This window comes from Silurus aristotelis (assembly GCF_946808225.1).
Source record: "Silurus aristotelis genome assembly, chromosome: 19".
NCBI classification, from domain to species: Eukaryota; Metazoa; Chordata; class Actinopteri; order Siluriformes; family Siluridae; genus Silurus; species Silurus aristotelis.
In genome coordinates this window covers 1,051,132-1,071,131 of record NC_139592.1, presented here as the reverse complement: position 1 = coordinate 1,071,131, position 20,000 = coordinate 1,051,132, and the positions used below count along the sequence as shown (strand labels likewise).

The 20,000-nt window shown below is 41.2% G+C and overlaps 1 protein-coding gene and 2 long non-coding RNA genes across 3 annotated transcripts in view; 1 reads left to right on the top strand and 2 right to left on the bottom strand.

Moving 5' to 3' along the window:
- Positions 1-16,402, top strand: part of b4galt5 (UDP-Gal:betaGlcNAc beta 1,4- galactosyltransferase, polypeptide 5) — a 35,626-nt gene extending 19,224 nt beyond the window's left edge. The window contains exons 2-9 of the mRNA XM_083520979.1: positions 6,441-6,560; positions 6,952-7,065; positions 7,163-7,290; positions 8,571-8,687; positions 9,920-10,107; positions 10,340-10,462; positions 11,665-11,766; positions 12,879-16,402. Coding sequence (XP_083377105.1) covers positions 6,441-6,560; positions 6,952-7,065; positions 7,163-7,290; positions 8,571-8,687; positions 9,920-10,107; positions 10,340-10,462; positions 11,665-11,766; positions 12,879-13,026 — 1,040 coding nt within the window. The 3' untranslated portion in view covers positions 13,027-16,402. The remainder of the gene's footprint in view (positions 1-6,440; positions 6,561-6,951; positions 7,066-7,162; positions 7,291-8,570; positions 8,688-9,919; positions 10,108-10,339; positions 10,463-11,664; positions 11,767-12,878) is intronic.
- On the bottom strand, positions 7,950-8,563 carry LOC310714970. The gene is made up of 2 exons (XR_014530201.1): positions 8,373-8,563; positions 7,950-8,330 (listed from the first exon to the last, which is right to left on the bottom strand). It is a non-coding gene; the product is annotated as an uncharacterized lncRNA (long non-coding RNA).
- A 1,770-nt stretch (positions 16,403-18,172) lies between the features above and the next one.
- Positions 18,173-20,000, bottom strand: part of LOC310714973 — a 2,738-nt gene continuing 910 nt past the window's right edge. The window contains exon 2 of the long non-coding RNA XR_014530204.1: positions 18,173-18,267. This is a non-coding gene — a long non-coding RNA (uncharacterized lncRNA). The remainder of the gene's footprint in view (positions 18,268-20,000) is intronic.

Genomic DNA, 20,000 nt, shown 5'->3' with positions numbered 1-20,000 from the left:
AAACCCCATTAAGACCCTGAGCAGGTGTTGGGGTTCGAGTCGAGGGTTCGAGGTTCTCAGGAGACCTGAATCCATCAGACAAGTGCAGTAACGTGAAATGGGAATTTAACAAACTGCACCTCAAGCAGAAAAGAAATTGGAGCGTCGACTCGGAGTCAGACGAAAGAGGACGGATGAAAAAAGCGAACGTGAGCAGTTCCGTGTGATTGGAAAGGAAAAGCCATTTTCTCGCGTCGTAAAAACGGCCGACTTCCTTCATCTCGCACAGCAGCTTGAATCAATACGACTGTAATTGCTTGTGCAGTGAAGCTGCTTTTGCTGGCTGGAGATAAAGAGGAAGTGTGAGGCTTTATTCCTTTTGATTTTATTTATTTGATAAAATATAAATAAATACATTTGTAAGAGTTCAGCATAATAAATAATCATTAGTCCTAATTATAATAAACTCCGCCCTTTTTCCAGCCATATGTGGTTCATCTCCAAACTGTTTGGAGACACACAATTGTTTCAGATGTTTTTGGATGCGGGAGCATGACATTTTGCCTTCACTTGAACTAGGAGACCCAAAACCTGCTCCAGCATGAACAGAATCTGCTCTCCATCTTCCAAGATGTGGAAGATCCATAACTATAAACTCTATTGAACACCTTTGGGATGAATGTGAACGCTGAGTGCACCTCAGGAACCTCCTCACCTTCTCACCTACATCAGAACCTGACTTTACTCACACCCTTATAGCTGGAAGAATCTCCAGAATATCTAGTGGAACATCTTCCCAGAAGAGTGGAGCTCATTATACCAGCACATGAGAACTCGATGTGGAATGAGATGTTCAGAAACTTTTGGCTTGTTAGTTTATATACAGCACTTATCCCTGTATAAATACTTCACCCACAGGGAGAATTGTCATGCAATATCTCTCTCTCTCTCTCTCTCTCTCTCTCTCTCTCTCTCTCTCTCTCTCTCTCTCTCACTCTCTCTCTCTCTCGCTTCCCTGCTCTGTCCATCACACTCACTCTCTCACTTACTCTCTCTCTTTGTCTTTCTTTCTCTGGTATGCAAATGTAAGCCAGATTCAAATCAGTGGCCTGCAGGAGAATGTGACTGCACCTGTACATTTCCTGCTGGTCATATGTCTGTGTGTGTGTGTGTGTGTGTGTGTGTGTGTGTGTGTGTGTTGTTTTGTTTTGCAGCAGCATTTCTGCCTTTAGATTGTAAATGGCTCCAGTTGCCACATGAAGGAAAACGAGAAACTCCTGTTTTCTGAAACTGATCTTTTTGTATTAAAGTGGCAGTATGGGATTTAAAAAAACTGCTTCATGACCCGGAATAATCTCATGATTTCATAGGAATCCGTGATGCATGATATAAAAACACGCTTAAAATCAGGGTTGTTTTAGTATTTTGGTTGTTGTGTTTAGTAAATTTCTGGATTTGGAATGAACTCTGATCATGCTCAGACCTTTAATTTTATTTGAGGGTGAAGGTTTTAGCGCCCTCTGTTGGCTGAAGTCCTTTTTACATTTTTCTAATAAGTTCTGATCTCACCTTTTATTTATTTTATTCTAATTCCCTTTTTTTTTTTTTGCATTGCTTCATTCATTGCTTTTTTGTGTATATTAATAATAATAATAATATTAATAATAATTGTTTCCTGATTTTTTATTTATTTTATATTTCACTGGTCTCAAATATTTTCTTATTCTAATGCAAGTTTTTTTTTATTTTTTATTTTTTATAATTATTACAATTTATTTTTATTATTTACGTCAAAAGGCCTGGGGCTAAAAAAATAATGATACAAAACAAAAAAGAAATTATAATAATTAATGTGCAGAAATATGAATAAATAATCTTCTTCTTCTTCTTCTTCTTTCGGCTGCTCCCATTAGTGTCTCCACAGCGGATCATCCGTCTCCAGACCCCTCTGTCCTCTACATCTGCCTCTTTCACACCAACTACCTGCATGTCTTCCCTCACCACATCCATGAACCTCCTCCTTGATCTTCCTCTTTTCCTCCTACCTGGTGGCTCCATCCTCAGCATTCTTCTACCAATATAATTCATGTCCCTCCTCTGCACATGTCCAAACCATCTCAATCTCACCTCCCTCACCTTGTCACCAAAACATCCTACATGTGCTGTCCCTCTAATAAACTCATTTCTAATCTTATCCATCCTCGTCACAAATCACAAATCACTCCTGCTATCACTCTTCTCCACCCACTCCACCCTGCCTGCACTCTTTTCTTCACTTCTCTAACACACTCTCCATTACTCTGCACTGTTGACCCCAGGTACCTGAACTCCTCCACCTTCTCCACCTCTTCTCCCTGCAACCACACCCCTCCACTGCCCTCCCTCTCATTCACACACATGTACTCTGTCTTACTCCTACTGACTTTCATTCCCTTTCTCTCCAGCGCATATCTCCACCTCTCCAGGATCTTCTCAACCTGCTCTCTACTCTCACCACAAATCACAATATCATCTGCAAACATCATAGTCCAGGGAGACTCCTGTCTGACCTCGTCCTTCAACCTGTCCATCACCACTGCAAACAGGAAAGGGCTCAGGGCCGATCCTTGATGCAGTCCAACCTTCACCCTGAACCAGTCTGTCGTACCTACTGCACACTTTACTGCCGTCACACTGTCCTCATACATGTCCTGCACCACCCTCACATACTTCTCTGACACACCTGACCTCCTCATACAATACCACAACTCCTCTCTCGGCACCCTGCTTTCTCTAAATCCACAAATACACAATGCAGCTCCTTCTGTCCTTCTCTATACTTCTCCATCAACATCCTCAAAGCAAATAAGGCGTCTGTGGTGCTCTTCCTCGGCATGAAACCATACTGTTGCTCACAGATGGTCACCTCTTCTCTCAGCCTGGCTTCCACTACTCTTTCCCATAACTTCATGGTGTGACTGATCAACTTTATTCCCCTGTAGTTACTGCAGGTCTGCACATCTCCCTTATGCTTAAAGATCGGTACCAGCACACTCCTTCTCCATTCCTCAGGCATCTTCTTACCTTCCAGAATCCTGTTAAACAATCTGGTTAAAAACTCCACTGCCATCCCTCCTAAACATCTCCACGCTTCTACCGGTATGTCATCTGGTCCAACCGACTTTCCATTCTTCATCCTCTTAATCGCTGCTCTCACTTCCTCCTTACTAATCCTATCTACATCCTGCTTCACCAACTCCACATCATCCAACCTTCTCTCTCTCTGATTTTCCTCATTCATCAGCTGCTCAAAATACTCCCTCCATCTTCTCAACACACTCTCCTCACTAGTCAACACATTTCCATCTCCATCCTTTACTGCTCTAACTTGCAGTACATCCTTCCCAGCTCGGTTCCTCTGCCTGAACAATTGGTATAAATCCTTTTCTCCTTCCTTAGTGTCCAACTTCTCCTACAGCTACTCATATGCCTTTTCCTTGGCTTTCGCCACATCCCTTTTTACCTGCTGCCGCATCTCCTTGTACTCCTGCCTACTTTTCTCATCACTCTGTCGATCCCACTTCTGTTTTGCCAACCTCTTTCCCCTAATGCTCTCCTGCACTTCCTCATTCCACCACCACGTCTCCTTGTCTTGCTTTCTATTTCCAGATGTCACACCAAGTACTTTTCTAGCTGCCTCCCTCATCACTCCTGCAGTAGTTGCCCAATCATCCAGCACCTCTTCACCACCACCGAGCCCCTGTCTGACCTCTTCCCTGAACCTCACACTACACTCTTCCTCCTTCAGTTTCCACCATCTTATTCTTCTTTCAGTCCTCACTCTCCTCCTCTTCTTTTTCGCCTCCAAAACCATCCTACAGACCACCATCCGATGCTGTCTAGCTACACTGTCCCCCGCCAACACCTTACAGTCTCCAATCTCCTTCAGGTTGCATCTCCTGCATAGAACATAGTCCACCTGTGTGCACCTTCCTCCACTCTTATACGTCACCCTATGATCCTCCTTCTTCTTAAAATACGTGTTCACCACTGCCATTTCCATCCTTTTAGCAAAATCTACCACCATCTGCCCTTCCACATTCCTCTCCTTAAAACCATACCTACCATCACCTCCTCATCACCTCTGTTCCCTTCACCTACATGCCCATTAAAGTCTGCCCCAATCACCAATCGTTCTTTCCTAGGTACACCATCTACCACTTCATCTAATTCACTCCAGAATCTTTCCTTCTCCTCCATCTCACAGCCAACTTGTGGAGCATAAACACTGATGACATTTATCATCATCCCTTCAACTTCCAGCTTCACGTTCATCACTCTATCAGAAACTTTCTTTAACTCTTACTGTACTCTTCCTTCAGAATCACCCCTACACCATTTCTCTTCCCATCCACACCATGATAGAACAGTTTAAACACCTCCAATGTTCCTGCTCTTACTCACTTTCCACTTGGTCTCCTGAACACACAACACATCTACCTTTCTCCTCTCCATCATATCAGCTATCTCTCTCCCTTTACCCGTCATAGTACCAACATTTAAAGTACCAACCCGAACCTCTACTCTCCTCCACTTCTCCTTTCCCTGCCGTCTCTGTAGACGTCTTCCTCCTCTTCTTCTCCTCCTTCAGCCAACAGTAGCCCAATTTCCACCGGTACCCTGTCGGCTAACGATACCTGTGGCGGTCGTTGTTAACCCGGGCCTCGACCGATCCGGTATGAAATTCTCATTTGTGATCCGCATATTTGATTTGGCACATGTTTTACGCTGGATGCCCTTCCTAACGCAACCCTCCCCATTTACCCGGGCTTGGGACCGGCAATAAGAGTACACTGGCTTGTGCCTCCCTAATGGCTGGGTTAGAAATATGAATAAATAATAAAAAAAAACTAAATAAATAAAGAAATGTATTAATAAATATAATATAACACTTTAGAAAACCTCTGTAACGTGTATAAACATGGTCGTTTTGGAAAAAGAAAAACGGTCAGTGTATTACATCTGTGTATTCTAGTGTATTACATCCAAAAGCTCCAATCGTGTGGTGGCAAGAAAATGAAGAGCAGGAAAAACTATACATTTTTTTCAGGTAGAGAATGCAGTCAGGTGAGGAAACACGGGCGTGTCATCACTCTCACAGGTGACGCCTGCACTAACGTTAGCGCTGTGTATATAGCGCTGTGTTCTTTAAGCCACAAACGAAGCTTCGTTTGGTTATAAGTGCAACCTGAAAAACAAACCGCACATAAAAAAAAAGTCAGTCTACGCTGCTAATACTTATACCCGTTATACCGTCATTATTTTTACAGCAGCGCCCCCAGTAAACGTGCTAGCATTAGTGACTTTCTCCGGGACTTCCTGTTACTGTTGAAGTTCCGAGATAAGAAGACTGTTATCTATCATGTGCTCGGGATATAAACCAAAAAACAAAACAACAATATATATATTTTTTTTCTTCTTTTCTGAAAACAGATACAGTATCGGCAAAAAAAATATCGCGATAATCAAGTGATCAAGTGTATCGATATTTTCTCCCCCCCCCCCAACCCCCCCCCCCCCCCAGTGAATACATAAAGGAACAGAAGAGCAGGATTAAGAAACTCAGTTAATAGCTTTGTACTGTTGTTGTAAACCTTAATTTAGAGCATTTCGAGTGTGTGTGTGTGTGTGTGTGTGTGTGTGTGTGTGTGTGTGTGTGTGTGTGTAGATCACAGCACTGCTCCTCGTCCCTCTTTAAAGCCAAAGTGTTTACGCAGCAAACAGTTCCAGCTCTGGAGATCACAGGGGACACGATTTGCCCTCTGTCTTGCCTCGTTTCACCATAAAGAGCTGAAAGCAGCGTTTCCTAAACTTCCTGTTGTCTCCTGAAAACCCGCTGAACAAGCAGGAACCCAAAACTTCTTTTTCCTGTTCAAGTGGAAATACGATAAATAATCAATAGAATGAATGAAATGAATTACTCAGATTATAACGTCTCGATCAAACAAGCGAATGAGTGTCGTGTGAATAATATGTGCTGGAGTGTTGACACACCGCTGTAGGGAATGTGTTTGTCTTCTGTACGGCTTGTCAATCAAAAATCTCTCCCTCTCTCTCTCTCCCTCTCTCTCTCTCTCTCTCTCTCTCTCTCTCTCTCTCTCTCTCTCTCTCTCTCTCTCTTTCTTTCTTTCTCGCTCCCTCGCTCCATATTTGAGTCACAAAAGACCGGAGTACACACAAGGCAGATGTCCTGCCCACATGCTATTTCAGAAGCGTATGCTAAACCTGCAGCTTTACGGCTAATCCTGATTATTTACACTCGTAACGTGTTCATGAAGGTTTCTGTAGGTTTCTCAGAAACACATTAAGCAGAACAATGAAACACCAGCAGGCTGGTGAAGGCTGTTTATATACACCAGGTCAAAAGCAGGAACATTTCCGGGAAATTAAGGGACTTTTTGTTTATCTTTTTTTCTCAATAGTGAACGAGTATCTGTTCATGGTCCAGGCTCGGGGAATGAAGATCCGTGAGAACATGAGGAACATTGGAGCTCAGGTTCTGGAGCAGGTGGTGAGAAGTGCCTACAGTGCCAACGGAACAGGTACAGGGACAAGGAGTTTAATATTGTCTATAAATCTATAAATAACAAATAATAAATCCCTGAAGGAATCGTGATTCAGAAACATCTCATCTCTACAGTAACCATGGCAACTGCCGCCAAGATCGTATTAAAGGGGAAAATTAAGGGGCAAATCCCAGTATTGCATCATCAGTTAAGTGGGGAAAAAGTTGCTCGTATTCAGAGTCGTGTTTTTTACCTCGCAGGGATAGAAAATAAAGACCAGAGACAAAATAAATCAAGGTTTTGGGTCTTTGTGACTGTTTGATGAGACTTAGATTTATTCTTAGTTATTAATTTTTTATGTCTCTCTCTCTCTCTCTCTCTCTCTCTCTCTCTCTCTCTCTCTCTCTCTCTCTCTCTCTCTCTGCAGACTACTTGTATGACTTTAACCTGAGTGAAACAGTTGCCCCGCCCACTCCGTACCTGCCCGTGGGGTTTACGTACCTACCCACCGACATCTGCCCTGAAAAACTGCCCACCATGAGTATGTTTCTCTTCACACACGTTTACTCTCATGATATATCAACACCACATTTACAACTCTCTCTCTCTCTCTCTCTCTCTCTCTCTCTCTCTCTCAGAGGGCAGGCTGAAATTGGACATGAGTGAGATTTCTCTCGGAAAAGTGGAGAAGAATTTACTGAAATCCGACTCCCCAGTCCGCCTCGGAGGCCACTGGAAACCCCACGACTGCATCCCCCGCTGGAAAGTGCGTCCGAATCTCATCCCTCCATCTCTTTATCTGTCTGTCTCTCTTCTTCTTCTCTCTTTCCCCAATTCATCCACACATTCATTCTAGCAGTAGCATCATATTCATTCATCCAACCATCTCCATTTAAACTCTTTTCTCTTCCCTTGTGATTCCATCCATCCATCCATTCAGCCATCCATCAATTTATCCATCCATCCTTTTTTTCATGTACATACCACTTTTTAATTACTCTCAAATTAAAGAAACATCCCATCTATCCATCCACCTTCACATCCATCCATCCATCCATCCATCCATCCATCCATCCATCCATCCATCCATCCATCTATTTTCTATTCTTCTCTATCTATCAGTTCATCTATCCATTCATTTATTCATCCAACTATTATTTCAACCATTCCAACCAACTGTTCATTAATCAATCTATCCATCCTTTAATCCATCCATCCCTCAATTTATCCATGTCTCCTCCAATGTGGCTGGCTTCATTCTTTTCATTCTATTCATTTATCTGTTCATTTGTCTTTCTTCATCCTTTCTTCCACTCGTGAAACTCAACACAAACCCTGTTCTTTTTCTATTATCACAGCCATCCATCCATCCATCCATCCATACGTCTATCCGTCTGTCTTTTCATCCATGCATCTATCCATCCATCCATCCATCCATCCATTCATCCATCCATCCATCCATCCATCCACAAATCTATCAGTCCATCTATCCATCCCCCTGAGAGCAGCTCCACATTAAACACGTACCCTGTTTAGCTTTGTCATAATTGCAGCCCTTTTATAGATGAACTCTTCTGTAGAGTTCTTCAAGGGTTCCTCAGAGGAACTGTGGAGAACAGGAAACAGTGTTCTCTCAGTAAGTCCAGACAGGAAGGTGAGGAGATGAAAGTTTGGTTCTGAAGTTTTCTCACATACGTTTCAGCAGCTGCTCAGACGCCGAGGTGAAAACACGAGCTGACGCCGTTATGCAAACCGCCTCAGCTCCAAAATCAACAACTCGAAAGATGGATTTATTTTTACCTCCACCTGCGCACACACACACACACACACACACACACACACACACACACACACACACACACACACACACACACACACACACACACACACACACACTGTAATACCCTGACCTCTGTAAGCCTGTAATCTCCCAGTGTTTCCATGGGAACGAGGAAAAATCCGAAAATAAAAGATATTGTTTTGGGGCAATGATGTGAAACAGAAAGTCTGGGAGAGAAAGTTGGAATTCTTCTGTCTCTCCCTCAGGTGGCCATCCTGGTGCCTTTCAGAAACCGTCATGAACATCTCCCCATTCTCCTGCGTCACCTCATTCCAGTACTGCAGAGACAACGACTCCAGTTCGGCTTCTACATCATCGAACAGGTGAAAAACACCAGCCATCATTCAGCTTCTCTACTTCTGCTCCTCATCTTCTATAATAATCTTCTCATCTTCTCTCCACCTTCTATATTAATCTTCTCATCTTCTCTCCACCTTCTATATTAATCTTCTCATCTTCTCTCCATCTTCTATATTAATCTTCTCATCTTCTCTTTATCTTCTATATTAATCTTCTCATCTTCTCTCCATCTTCTATATTAATCTTCTCATCTTCTCTTTATCTTCTATATTAATCTTCTCATCTTCTCTCCACCTTCTATATTAATCTTCTCATCTTCTCTCCATCTTCTATATTAATCTTCTCATCTTCTCTTTATCTTCTATATTAATCTTCTCATCTTCTCTTTATCTTCTATATTAATCTTCTCATCTTCTCTCCATCTTCTATATTAATCTTCTCATCTTCTCTTTATCTTCTATATTAATCTTCTCATCTTCTCTCCACCTTCTATATTAATCTTCTCATCTTCTCTCCATCTTCTATATTAATCTTCTCATCTTCTCTTTATCTTCTATATTAATCTTCTCATCTTCTCTTTATCTTCTATATTAATCTTCTCATCTTCTCTTTATCTTCTATATTAATCTTCTCATCTTCTCTCCATCTTCTATATTAATCTTCTCATCTTCTCTTTATCTTCTATATTAATCTTCTCATCTTCTCTCCATCTTCTCTTCATCTTCTCTTCATCTTCTCTCCACCTTCTATATTAATCTTCTCTTTATCTTTTCTCCATCCTTTATTTATATTATATTGTTCATTTCTTTGCATTCTCTTCCTCTTTTATTCATCTTCTCTTCAATTTCTGTCCATCTTTTCTCTCTTCTTTTGTTCTTCTTTGTTTTCTGTTCATATTCACTATTTTCTGTTTCTCTCTTCATCTTCTGTTTATATTCTTTTTTTCTTCTGTTATATGAAGAAAAATATTGAAAGAAAAAGACAGAGAGAGACAGGCTAAGAATTCACGAGGGAGAGATAGAAAGAAAGCAGGGGGAGAAAAAAAGAAGGGAAGAAAGGAATCAGCCCACAGTGAGACAGAGGCAGACTGTGAATTCCACCAGGACGGAAGGAAAGTGAGTCTGAGTTTGTATGAAGTCTGAGAACAGTGTTGTGTCAGAAGTGTCTGTACTTTATCACACACACTTACACTGTGTGTGTGTGTGTGTGTGTGTGTGTGTGTGTGTGTGTGTGTGTGTGTGTGTGTGTGCTCCAGGCAGGAGACGAGCCCTTTAACCGTGCCATGCTCTTTAACGTGGGCTTTAAGGAGGCGATGAAGGACGTTCCGTGGGACTGCATGATTTTCCACGACGTGGATCACATCCTGGAAAACGACCGCAATTACTACGGCTGCAGCGGAATGCCACGTCACTTCGCTGTCAAACTCAACAAATACTCCTACATGTGAGTGTGTTTGTGTATCAACACCCCCCCCCCCCCCCCCACACACACACACACTAGTTCCTCTATTACTGGTAACAAAAGTTCAACAAGTCACATTCGGGAAATTGTGTGTGTTTGTGTGTGTGTGTGTGTGTGTGTGTGTGTGTGTGTGTGTGTGTGTGTGTAAGAGGAACTTGTGCATGTAACGGTCGTCTGTTCTACTTCTTGTTTATTTTGCACGTGTCCTCCGCAGGTTGCCGTACGATGAGTTTTTCGGCGGCGTGAGCGGTCTCACAGCTGAACAGTTTCAGAAGATCAACGGTTTTCCCAATGCATTCTGGGGCTGGGGCGGGGAGGACGACGACCTCTGGAACAGGTAGCACATTTTCTAGAACGCGTGTGTGTGAGTGTGTGTTGTGAGTATGTGGTGTACAGGTCTTAATAAGGTGTATACTGATTACGGCATGGGGAATACTGAATAGCGTAAATTCTGGGTTATATGGCAGCCCTGAAATATTGATGTATTCTGTTACACTGCTGTTTGGACTGTAAGTCTTATATACAGCAATACTTTATTGTATTTTTGAGTCTGTAAGTCATTAAGTATTAATATACCAGATTTTTCTAAGAATCCATAGCGCTAGCCACTTCCTGGTTAGCGACTAATGCTAGCGCTATGGATTCTTTAGCGTTTTCCTGCATGCACAAAACAAATGGTATTTCCAGTACGGAGTGCGTATCCACAGTGACACTGCGCTCACTCTAGTTTCTTTTTTTTTCCTTTTTTTTTTACCCCCTGGAATTGTTGTGTATGTTTTCAAGTTTAATAACTAAAAAATGCGCTCAAAGTGCAAGGCGGAGCCTAAACAAACTTGCGGTCCGCCACTTAATACGTTCCTAAGGGAACTCCGGGAACTCTGATGTTCCGCATGTAAAAACGACTGCATTTGGTACCTGTACTAAAGAATACTGTTACACCCCCTACTAGACTCACAACTGTGTGTGGAATTCTGATTTCCATATTTTCTAGACTATAAGTCATGAAACATTTTTTATACATTATATAGAAAGTAAGTCACATGAACTTCCCATTACTGTATTTTTTGGACTATAATTAAAACATACCTGTATTTTAATAACCTTATATTTTAGATAACAGGTCTCCCTGAAAAAGATCCATAGACTGTGTTTTCTGAACCAACCCAGAAATTCAACCCTGAAATATTCCTGTATTCTGATTTCATTGTGGTCTGGAGTCACATTTACCGTGATTAATGAACAATAATTCACTCTAATATATTCACGTCTTTGTTTAAGAGAATACATTCTTTCTGGAAAAGTACTTAAATGTAGATCACCATATTTTCTGGACTATGAGTGCAACACATTCTGATTTCCTGATACACGTCTGTATTGTGATTATTGTAATCTCTGGACTATAAAACATACGGTGAATAAACTGTGGTATATACGTGTGTGTGTGTGTGTGTGTGTGTCTGTGTGTGTGTGTGTGTGTGTGTTTTACTGCATATATTATAATAAAAAACACTGACAGAGAAATGTGTGTGTTTGTGGCAGGGTTCAGTATGCAGGCTACACCGTGAGTCGACCTTCAGGTGACCTTGGGCGCTACATGTCGATCCCTCACCACCACAGGGGAGAAGTGCAGTTTCTGGGCAGGTGAGAGAGAAATTCTTTACACACTTTTAAAAAATTCTGTTTCGTTTTATTTACTGAAACAAGCGAAACTTAAACTAGCATTTTTTTATTTAGTAATAAATAAAGAGATTAATTAACCAAATGATTTATTTATTTATCTTTGTAATTAATTAATGAACTAAAATATTTAGATAACATGAAGGATATTCATTTCTATTTAATATCAGGTATTTATACAGCATTAATTAATCAAGCAAGCAATTAATTTTTTTAATTGAAGAAAATGTTGAAATACTAACAATAAAACCGATCATATAATTTATTCTTTTTTTTTTATTAAACTTCCTCCGTCATCTGATTTTTTTTTATTAATTGTTTTAAATAAGAAATGTTGAAGATGTACATTTATCCTCCTCCTTCTTCAAATCCTTCCTCATGTTTGAACGTCACTGAGCTTCAAGAAATCCGTGTTTAAAAAAAGGAAAAAAAAAAAGGGAAGACGGGTGCAAGCAGTGTGCATTTAATCTTTATGTTTAGTTCATTTAAAGTTTGCTTATTTATGTATTTTTAAATATTTATTTCAATTTATAAAAAAAAAGATTTAGAAATGACTGGTTATTATCTTTTTGTTGTTGTTGTTGTAATTTTATGCCGATTAATATTATACTCAGAATCGAAAAGATTTTATTTAGATTTTCAAATAATTTAGATTTTATATAAGAAAAACAGGCCTTTTTCAAATTGTCATTAATACAGTAAAGGGGCGTGGCCAGACTACTGACTTCCATTCATACGCATGTGAACGCTGAAAAACAGAACCACGAAGACTTTTCACATTTCGAGTCCGGTGACCTCTGACCTGCGATTTCATATCACGTGAAAAGACGACAGATAATAGATGATGGACAGGTGGCGGTGTGACGGAGGAAGGGGCCGGGTCACGCCGCGTCGCGACGCTGCCCCGATTTATACAATCACCAGAGTTGCTTGTATGGCGAGTGGCGGCGTATCCGGTCGCTGCCGTATTCGCGGCAGGTCTCTGGAGCAATTCTGTTTTTTTATACGGTTACTGATCCTGCAAAAGATATTTTGTATCTAAAATCATGATCATTTGTTATTTTTTACTCTCTCAGGTACACGTTACTTCGCCACTCTAAGGAAAGACAGAGACTGGACGGTCTGACCAACCTGAACTACTCCCCCCTAGTGGCCAGGAGGAATCTCTACACCAACATCACAGTCACGCTGAACCGAGACCTCGCTCCCATCATGGACTATTAACTCAGACTCTGCCTCTCTGCTTCTCCACCTCTTTACTCCGCCTTTTACTCCGCCTCCAAGACTCTCGTCTTCACCAGAATCAACAGGAGGACCTCAGTCTGCTCTCCTGACCTCCCCTTAGTTTGAACATCTAGAACTTTATCCAAGACTCATCGCTCAGTCTTGTTCCAGTATCGCATTTCATCTCCTTGATCTTATCCAGTACTGAAAAGGAAAAACCCTGCAATCCTGCTTCACGTGGCGTCATATCTGAACGGTCAACACGCCGTAAGGGCACTTTTTCCCTCCTTTTTTATTTTACATGTCTGACCATGCTAATTTTTTTAGAAAAGCCTCTACAGAAGGTGCCAGGTCTTTTTTTTTTCCTCTTCGGACACCACTACAGCTAGACAGTGGAGTCTACGTGTTTACAACGGGAACGAGGACGCTAGCAATAGCGAGCTGGTTAGCATGCTAGTTAGCGTGCTGCATCGCAGGAGATCACCTCGTTCCTATTGGGTTCAGTGAAAAGCGCAGCTGGATTCTGTGCGAAAGACGAACCGACATACACTGATGGAAACGCAGTACCAATGTTTTACGTGTGTGTGTGTGTGTGTGTGTGTGTGTGTGTGTGTGTGTGGCCTGTCCTCTTCCCTTATATGGTAATAACACACCACCTGACACCTGAATGATGGCACGAGGACTCATTACACTCGTTTGTTTGAGGTTTGCGTGGTGGAGCAATACACAAGTCCAAGCACGACACACACACACACACACACACACACACACACACACACACACACACACACACAAACACACACCCACATCGTTAGCATGGATTTGAAAAATGTCTACAGGAAAACTAAGTTTTTTCTGAACTGCACTGAAAAAAAAAAAAAATAAGGCTATGCAAACCCACCGCTCCATCCGTCTCCACAGACGCCGCGTTCAGGACGTCTGCCGTCCCGCTTTATTTTCATACGTGCATTTATATGGAAATACACGGCATGCGTTCGCATTGTGTGTGTGTGTGTGTGTGTGTGTGTAAAACAGGACAGAGCTATGCAAACGCACAGCGCTGTTGTGTAACCCGAAGCCCTTGTTTGTTGAGCGAACGCTAGTTCTGCTAGTAATGCGAATAAACGTAAAAGATGATGCTAATTTTTATCCGTTTTAAAAAAAACTTAAAAAATGTCAAATATTAGTTTTGAAAGCGATTAGCGATGATGTTTATTACAAAGACACGGGCTAGCTACACCGCTACCACACTTTACAGCCTGTTTACAGTGTGTGTACAGTGTGTGTACAGTGTGTGTGTGTGTGTATATATGTGTGTGTGTGTGTATTTGCCGTTAGCTACCTCTACACCACTCCAAACTCATTGTCGCTAGAATTTGTTTTTATTCTATTTTAGCTCGGGGCTTGGATAAAAGAACTCGCACATCAAGCTAAGCTGACCTAACACACACACACACACACACACACACACACACACACACACACACACACACACACTTTTTCTCATTCACTGGAGCCCTATGACTCTTACTACATTGTAATTTTGTGATTCAAGTGTTGTATCGTGTGTGTGTGTGTGTGTGTGTGTGTGTGTGTGTGTGTGTGTGTGTGTGTGTGTGTGTGTACCAGAGGCTGGTCCTCTTGTATTTATCCCATGATGGACATGTTTTTTTTCCTGTTTAAATTTGTTTTTAACGTTTTTAACGGACTGACGGATCGAAATGAGGAAAACAAAACAAGTCCAGCTGTGATGTTTATAAATAAGCAAATAAATAAATAGATAAATAAATAGAAAAGTATAAAAAGGCACTGATAAGCCGACACGGTAGATTTCGAATGTTTTGGGAATCGGGAAAAAACTAAAGAACGGAGAGAACTGTTTCCATATGAAAACACCGCTGAGTTTGGGGGTGCGGTGTGTGTGTGTATGTGTGTGTGTGTGTATGTGTGTGTTAAGAGAGACAGAAAACGAGAGGGAGAGGAAGAGGGATGGAGTGGGGGAAAGAAATATACAGGGGTTGGGAGGGTAAGAAAGAGATGGAGAGAGGGATAGAGAAATGATATTTATGGTGCTGACCTCATCGAGGCTGAGTATTGCGCAGCTGCTATTTTATTCCCTATTTATCAGACGTTAGTCATTTAGAAACCGATCCTGGTAGCAGGGGGCGGGGCATCAGAGTGGGCGTGTCTCTCTCCTCCACTCTCTCGGTGTCTGATGGAAACAGTTTAATTTTGCCAAGATGGGAGTCTTTAATTAGAGTGATGATCAGGACCTAAAGTTTTGACTCTACGTTCACACTAGCAAGCGACAAATCAATCACGTCACATCAGTGGGCGTGGCCTGTGGGCGTGACCTGTATTTTTTAGGATATCATATAGATCCAAATCTCACAAAACATCCCATGTGGAATGTCCTGCGTTTGTGTTTTTAGCAGCTATAGAAGGTCTCTGAGGATTTTCCCACACGCGTCATTCTGACTCTCGCTGGCGTAAACGCTGAGTTTCCCAATTTTTTATATATATATATATATCTTTTTTTTTTTATCATCTGTTTCCTGTGAAAGTTTGGACTCCCATCAAAGGCAAATCTCTGTTCGACCATAGCCATGCTAAAACTTCATTACGTATCCATTCTGGTCCGTTCCGTATGACGGGGGTCGTGACATCGTTCTCTCTCCGCCTCCCCGACCGAACGGCAGCCTTAAATCCTTTACGTTGTTCGATATTATTATTATTACACGGTTATTTTTTTATTTTTATTTTTATAGTCAGATCTATTTAAATCCGAATGCATATGTATGAACAGTTGTATGTTATGAACGAATGAATGTATGAACGAATGTCCGCTTGTATATACACACTGTTAAAATGGTTTAAAAAAATAATAATAATTAGGAAAGAAAGTTCTCAAAAGACCGAAAAAAGCAAAAAAAAAAAAAAAAAAAAAAACCTGAACAAAAAGAAATTTATGTAATAATTCGGTCATTTAATTTGCGTTCTGCTTTTAAATAGTTAAATATATAAATAAATAAATACATAGTTGAATATGAATTTCATACTTATTTACTTCTGGAATAAAAAAAAAAAGAAACAAATTAATAATAAAAAATTTTAATCCGGTTTCTTTAATAGATCACTTTTGAATCCGAATAAATAAATAGGTAGATGTTTAAGAAAATAAAGTAATAAATAAAACTCAATCCTGTGACTGTAAGGAGACGTGACGTCTCCTTGAAAAGCCATCGTCACATGTTTGTGCTTTTATGTTTGATGATTTGTATGATGTGAGAAGTTTTTTTATTATTATTATTATTATTATTATTGTTATAATTGATGTTGAAATTGCAGAAAAATAAACAGAGAAGCCATTACGCCACCTCAGCGTCTTTGTGTTCTGATTCTGATTGGTCAGAAAGAACTCAGAGGAATCAGAGGAAAAGCTGTGACTAAGGAGAAGATTCTCAGAGAAAAAGCTACAATTTCTTTTAAAACAGAAAAGAAAAAACGGCATGTGGTGAGCGAACGAGTGTATAAGTGTGTTCATGTCAATGAAAACTTCAATCATTTACTAGAATAAGATCATTTAAAGTGGATTATTGTACTGTGTCTATATCATCTGCATGGATTTTCTAGACATATGTGGTTCTCCCCAAAGGTTTTTGGAGGTCTTTGGACGCAGTAGCATGAACATTTCCCTTCACTTGAACTAGGAGACCCAATACCTGTTCCAGCATGATGATGCCCCTGAGCACTAAGCAGCTCTATGAACATCTGCTTTCCATGGGTTTAAAGATGTGGAAGATCCACTGCTATAATGCTCAAACCCTATTGATTGAGATGGATGTGTTTAACAATTGATGCGCCAACTGATGATGTTTACAGTATAAAAATAATGACTTGTGTGGCAGATATAAAAAAAAAAAATAAAGGGGTAAATAAAGCGAAAAAAATACATCCAGCGTAAAACATGTGCCAAATCAAATATGCAGATTAGGAATCAGAATTTCATAGCAGATCGGTTGAGGCCCGGGTTACCAACGACCACCACAGGTATCGTTAGCCGACAGGGTGCTGGTGTAAATTGTGCTACTGTTGGCTGAAGGAGGAGAAGAAGAGGAGGAAGGCGTCTACAGAGACAGCAGGGAAAGGAGAAGTGGAGGAGAGTGGAGGTTCGGGTTGGTACTTTAAATGTTGGTACTATGACTGGTAAAGGGAGAGAGGGAGCTGATATGATGGAGAGGAGAAAGGTAGAGATGTTGTGTGTTCAGGAGACCAAGTGGAAATGGAGTAAGAGCAGGAACATTGCAGGTGTTTAAACTGTTCTATCATGGTGTGGATGGAAAGAGAAATGGTGTAGGGGGGATTCTGAAGGAAGAGTACAGTAAGAGTGTAGTGGAGGTGAAGAGAGTTTCTGATAGAGTGATGAACGTGAAGCTGGAAGTTGAAGGGGTGATGATAAATGTCATCAGTGTTTATGCTCCACAAGTGGGTTTGAGATGGAGGAGAAGGAAAGATTCTGGAGTGAGTTAGATGAAGTGGTAGATGGTGAACGTAGGAATGAAAGATTGGTGATTGGGGCAGACTTTAATGGGCATGTAGGTGAAGGGAACAGAGGTGATGAGGTGATGAGTAGGTATGGTCTTAAGGAGAGGAATGTGGAAGAGCAGATGGTGGTAGAAGGAGGATCATAGGGTGACGTATAAGAGTAGAGGAAGGTGCACACAGGTGGACTATGTTCTATGTAGGAGATGCAACGGGGCGGGGGACAGTGTAGCTCAGGGGTGCCCAAACTTTTTGGCTCAGGGGCCATAATGACGTAAAAAAAATTGTCATACGGGCCAGCATGAATTTTACATGCCACCAACGGGGGAGGGGGTTGCTTTTTTGTATTTCCTTTTTTTTGTTGCTTTGTAGCGAATATAATTAATAGCCTTTATCACATAGGTTTCATAACATGATCATATTTCAGATGTTTGGCACATAGAACTTGTTGGTGAATAATACAATGGAGTTTTATAGCTTTACCTCCTTCTTCGCTGACTTTGTTGCACACCAGAGTTGAAAATCCACTGTGGCCCCCAACCATGGCAGGTGCGCCATCCGTAATAATCCCCGTGATTTTATTCCACTGTAGTTTTCTGTCATCTACAGCGGAACAAACAGAATCAGATAAATCTGTCCCTCTTGTTTGGTCCTTAAGGCTCTGGAGGTCAAGTAGCTCTCCACTCATGTTTATTTCAACTCAATTCAATTCAATTCATGTTTATTTGTATTGAGCTTTTAACAATGAACATTGTCTCAAAGCAGCTTTACACTGATTATGTGGTGATTAAAAGTAAATATGTTCTTTGTAAGTATGTTTGTCCCTGATGAGCAACTGTGGCAAGGAAAAACTCCCCGAGATGGCATAAGGAAGAAACCTTGAGAGGAACCAGACTCAAGAGGGAACCCATCCTCATCTGGGTTGCACCAAATGTCCATTTGAAGCATATATACAATGCTGTGGGGTTCAGAGATGATGATCAGAAGCAAACTGTATTCCTGAGTCAGTGTAGGAGACTGTTGACATTAACTACAGTCTAGTCCATCCTCAAAGCTCCTGTTCTACTCCGGAATTACATGGAACCACCCAAGGTGTTGATGAGAGACCGTCCCAAGCTGCACAGAAGTGTGAAGATCCACGGAGGGGAAAGGGGCAGAAACAGTGGTCACTGGAGCCTCAGGAGCATGTTTAACTCGACCGAGAGAGAGAGAGAGAGAGAGAGAGAGAGAGAGAGAGAGAGAGAAAGAGAGTGACGGGAAGAGAAGGATATGGATTATTAGGTGTCCCTATTGGTGTATGAAAGTTTATGTCACTGTGCAGTTTGGACTCCGGCAAGACTCGCTATGGCAGCATAACTAAAAGGGAGAACCAGAAGGTAACACAGACATGAGGATCTCTGGGATAAGAGACGACCCACCACACCACCGTCAACAAACCCGAGTGAACGTGTGAATGTGAGGGGACGACAGCATACAAATATCCCAGTTCACCAAACACTCTATATCCATGCTCCCTCCAGATCTGAGCCTTTAACTGAGAAAAAATCTACTGATTAAAGGTTTGACTAAATAAACAAGTTTACAACCTCGACTTGAACACTGAGACTGTGTCTGAGTCCCGAACACTGGTTGGAAGGTTGTTCCATAACTGTGGGGTTTATAAGAGAAACATCTGCCCCCTGCTGTAATCTTCATTATTTAAGGAACCAACAGATAGCCAGCACCTTTTGATCTAAGTAGGCGTGGAGGATCATATTGGTACAGAAGTTCATTCAGATACTGCGGCGTGAGAGCGTTAAGTGCTTTATACGTCAGTAGTAGTATTTTATAATCAGTGTGAGATGTAATTGGGAGCAGTGTAGATGATTAATACAGGGCTGATGTGGTCATATTTTCTAGATCTAGTGAGGACTCTTGCTGCTGCATTCTGAACTAACTGAAGCTTATTTCTGCACTTACTCCAACACCCAGACAGTAAAGCGTTACAGTAGTGTAATCTAGATGTTACAAAAGCATCAACTAGTTTTTCTGCATCCTGTAACGACATCATATTTCTAATTTTAGCAATATTTCTAAGGTGAAAGAAGGAGATCCTGGTGATATTATTCACGTGAGACTCAAAGGAAAGACTCGAGTCAATAATCACACCAAGGTCTTTGACTGCTGTACACGCTGAAACAGAAACACCATCCAGAGATGCTACAGAATCAGAAAGTTTACTTCTAGCTGCATGTGGTCCTAGTAAAAGTACTTCTGTCTTATCTGAGTTGAGCAGAAGAAAGTTATTAAGCATCCACTGTCTAATGTCGTTTACACATTCCTCAACATTGTTAAGCTGATCTCTCTCATCTGGCTTTGCTGAAATATACAGCTGTGTGTCATCAGCATAGGAATGGAAGCGAATCCAATTTTTATTAATGATTTCACCAAGA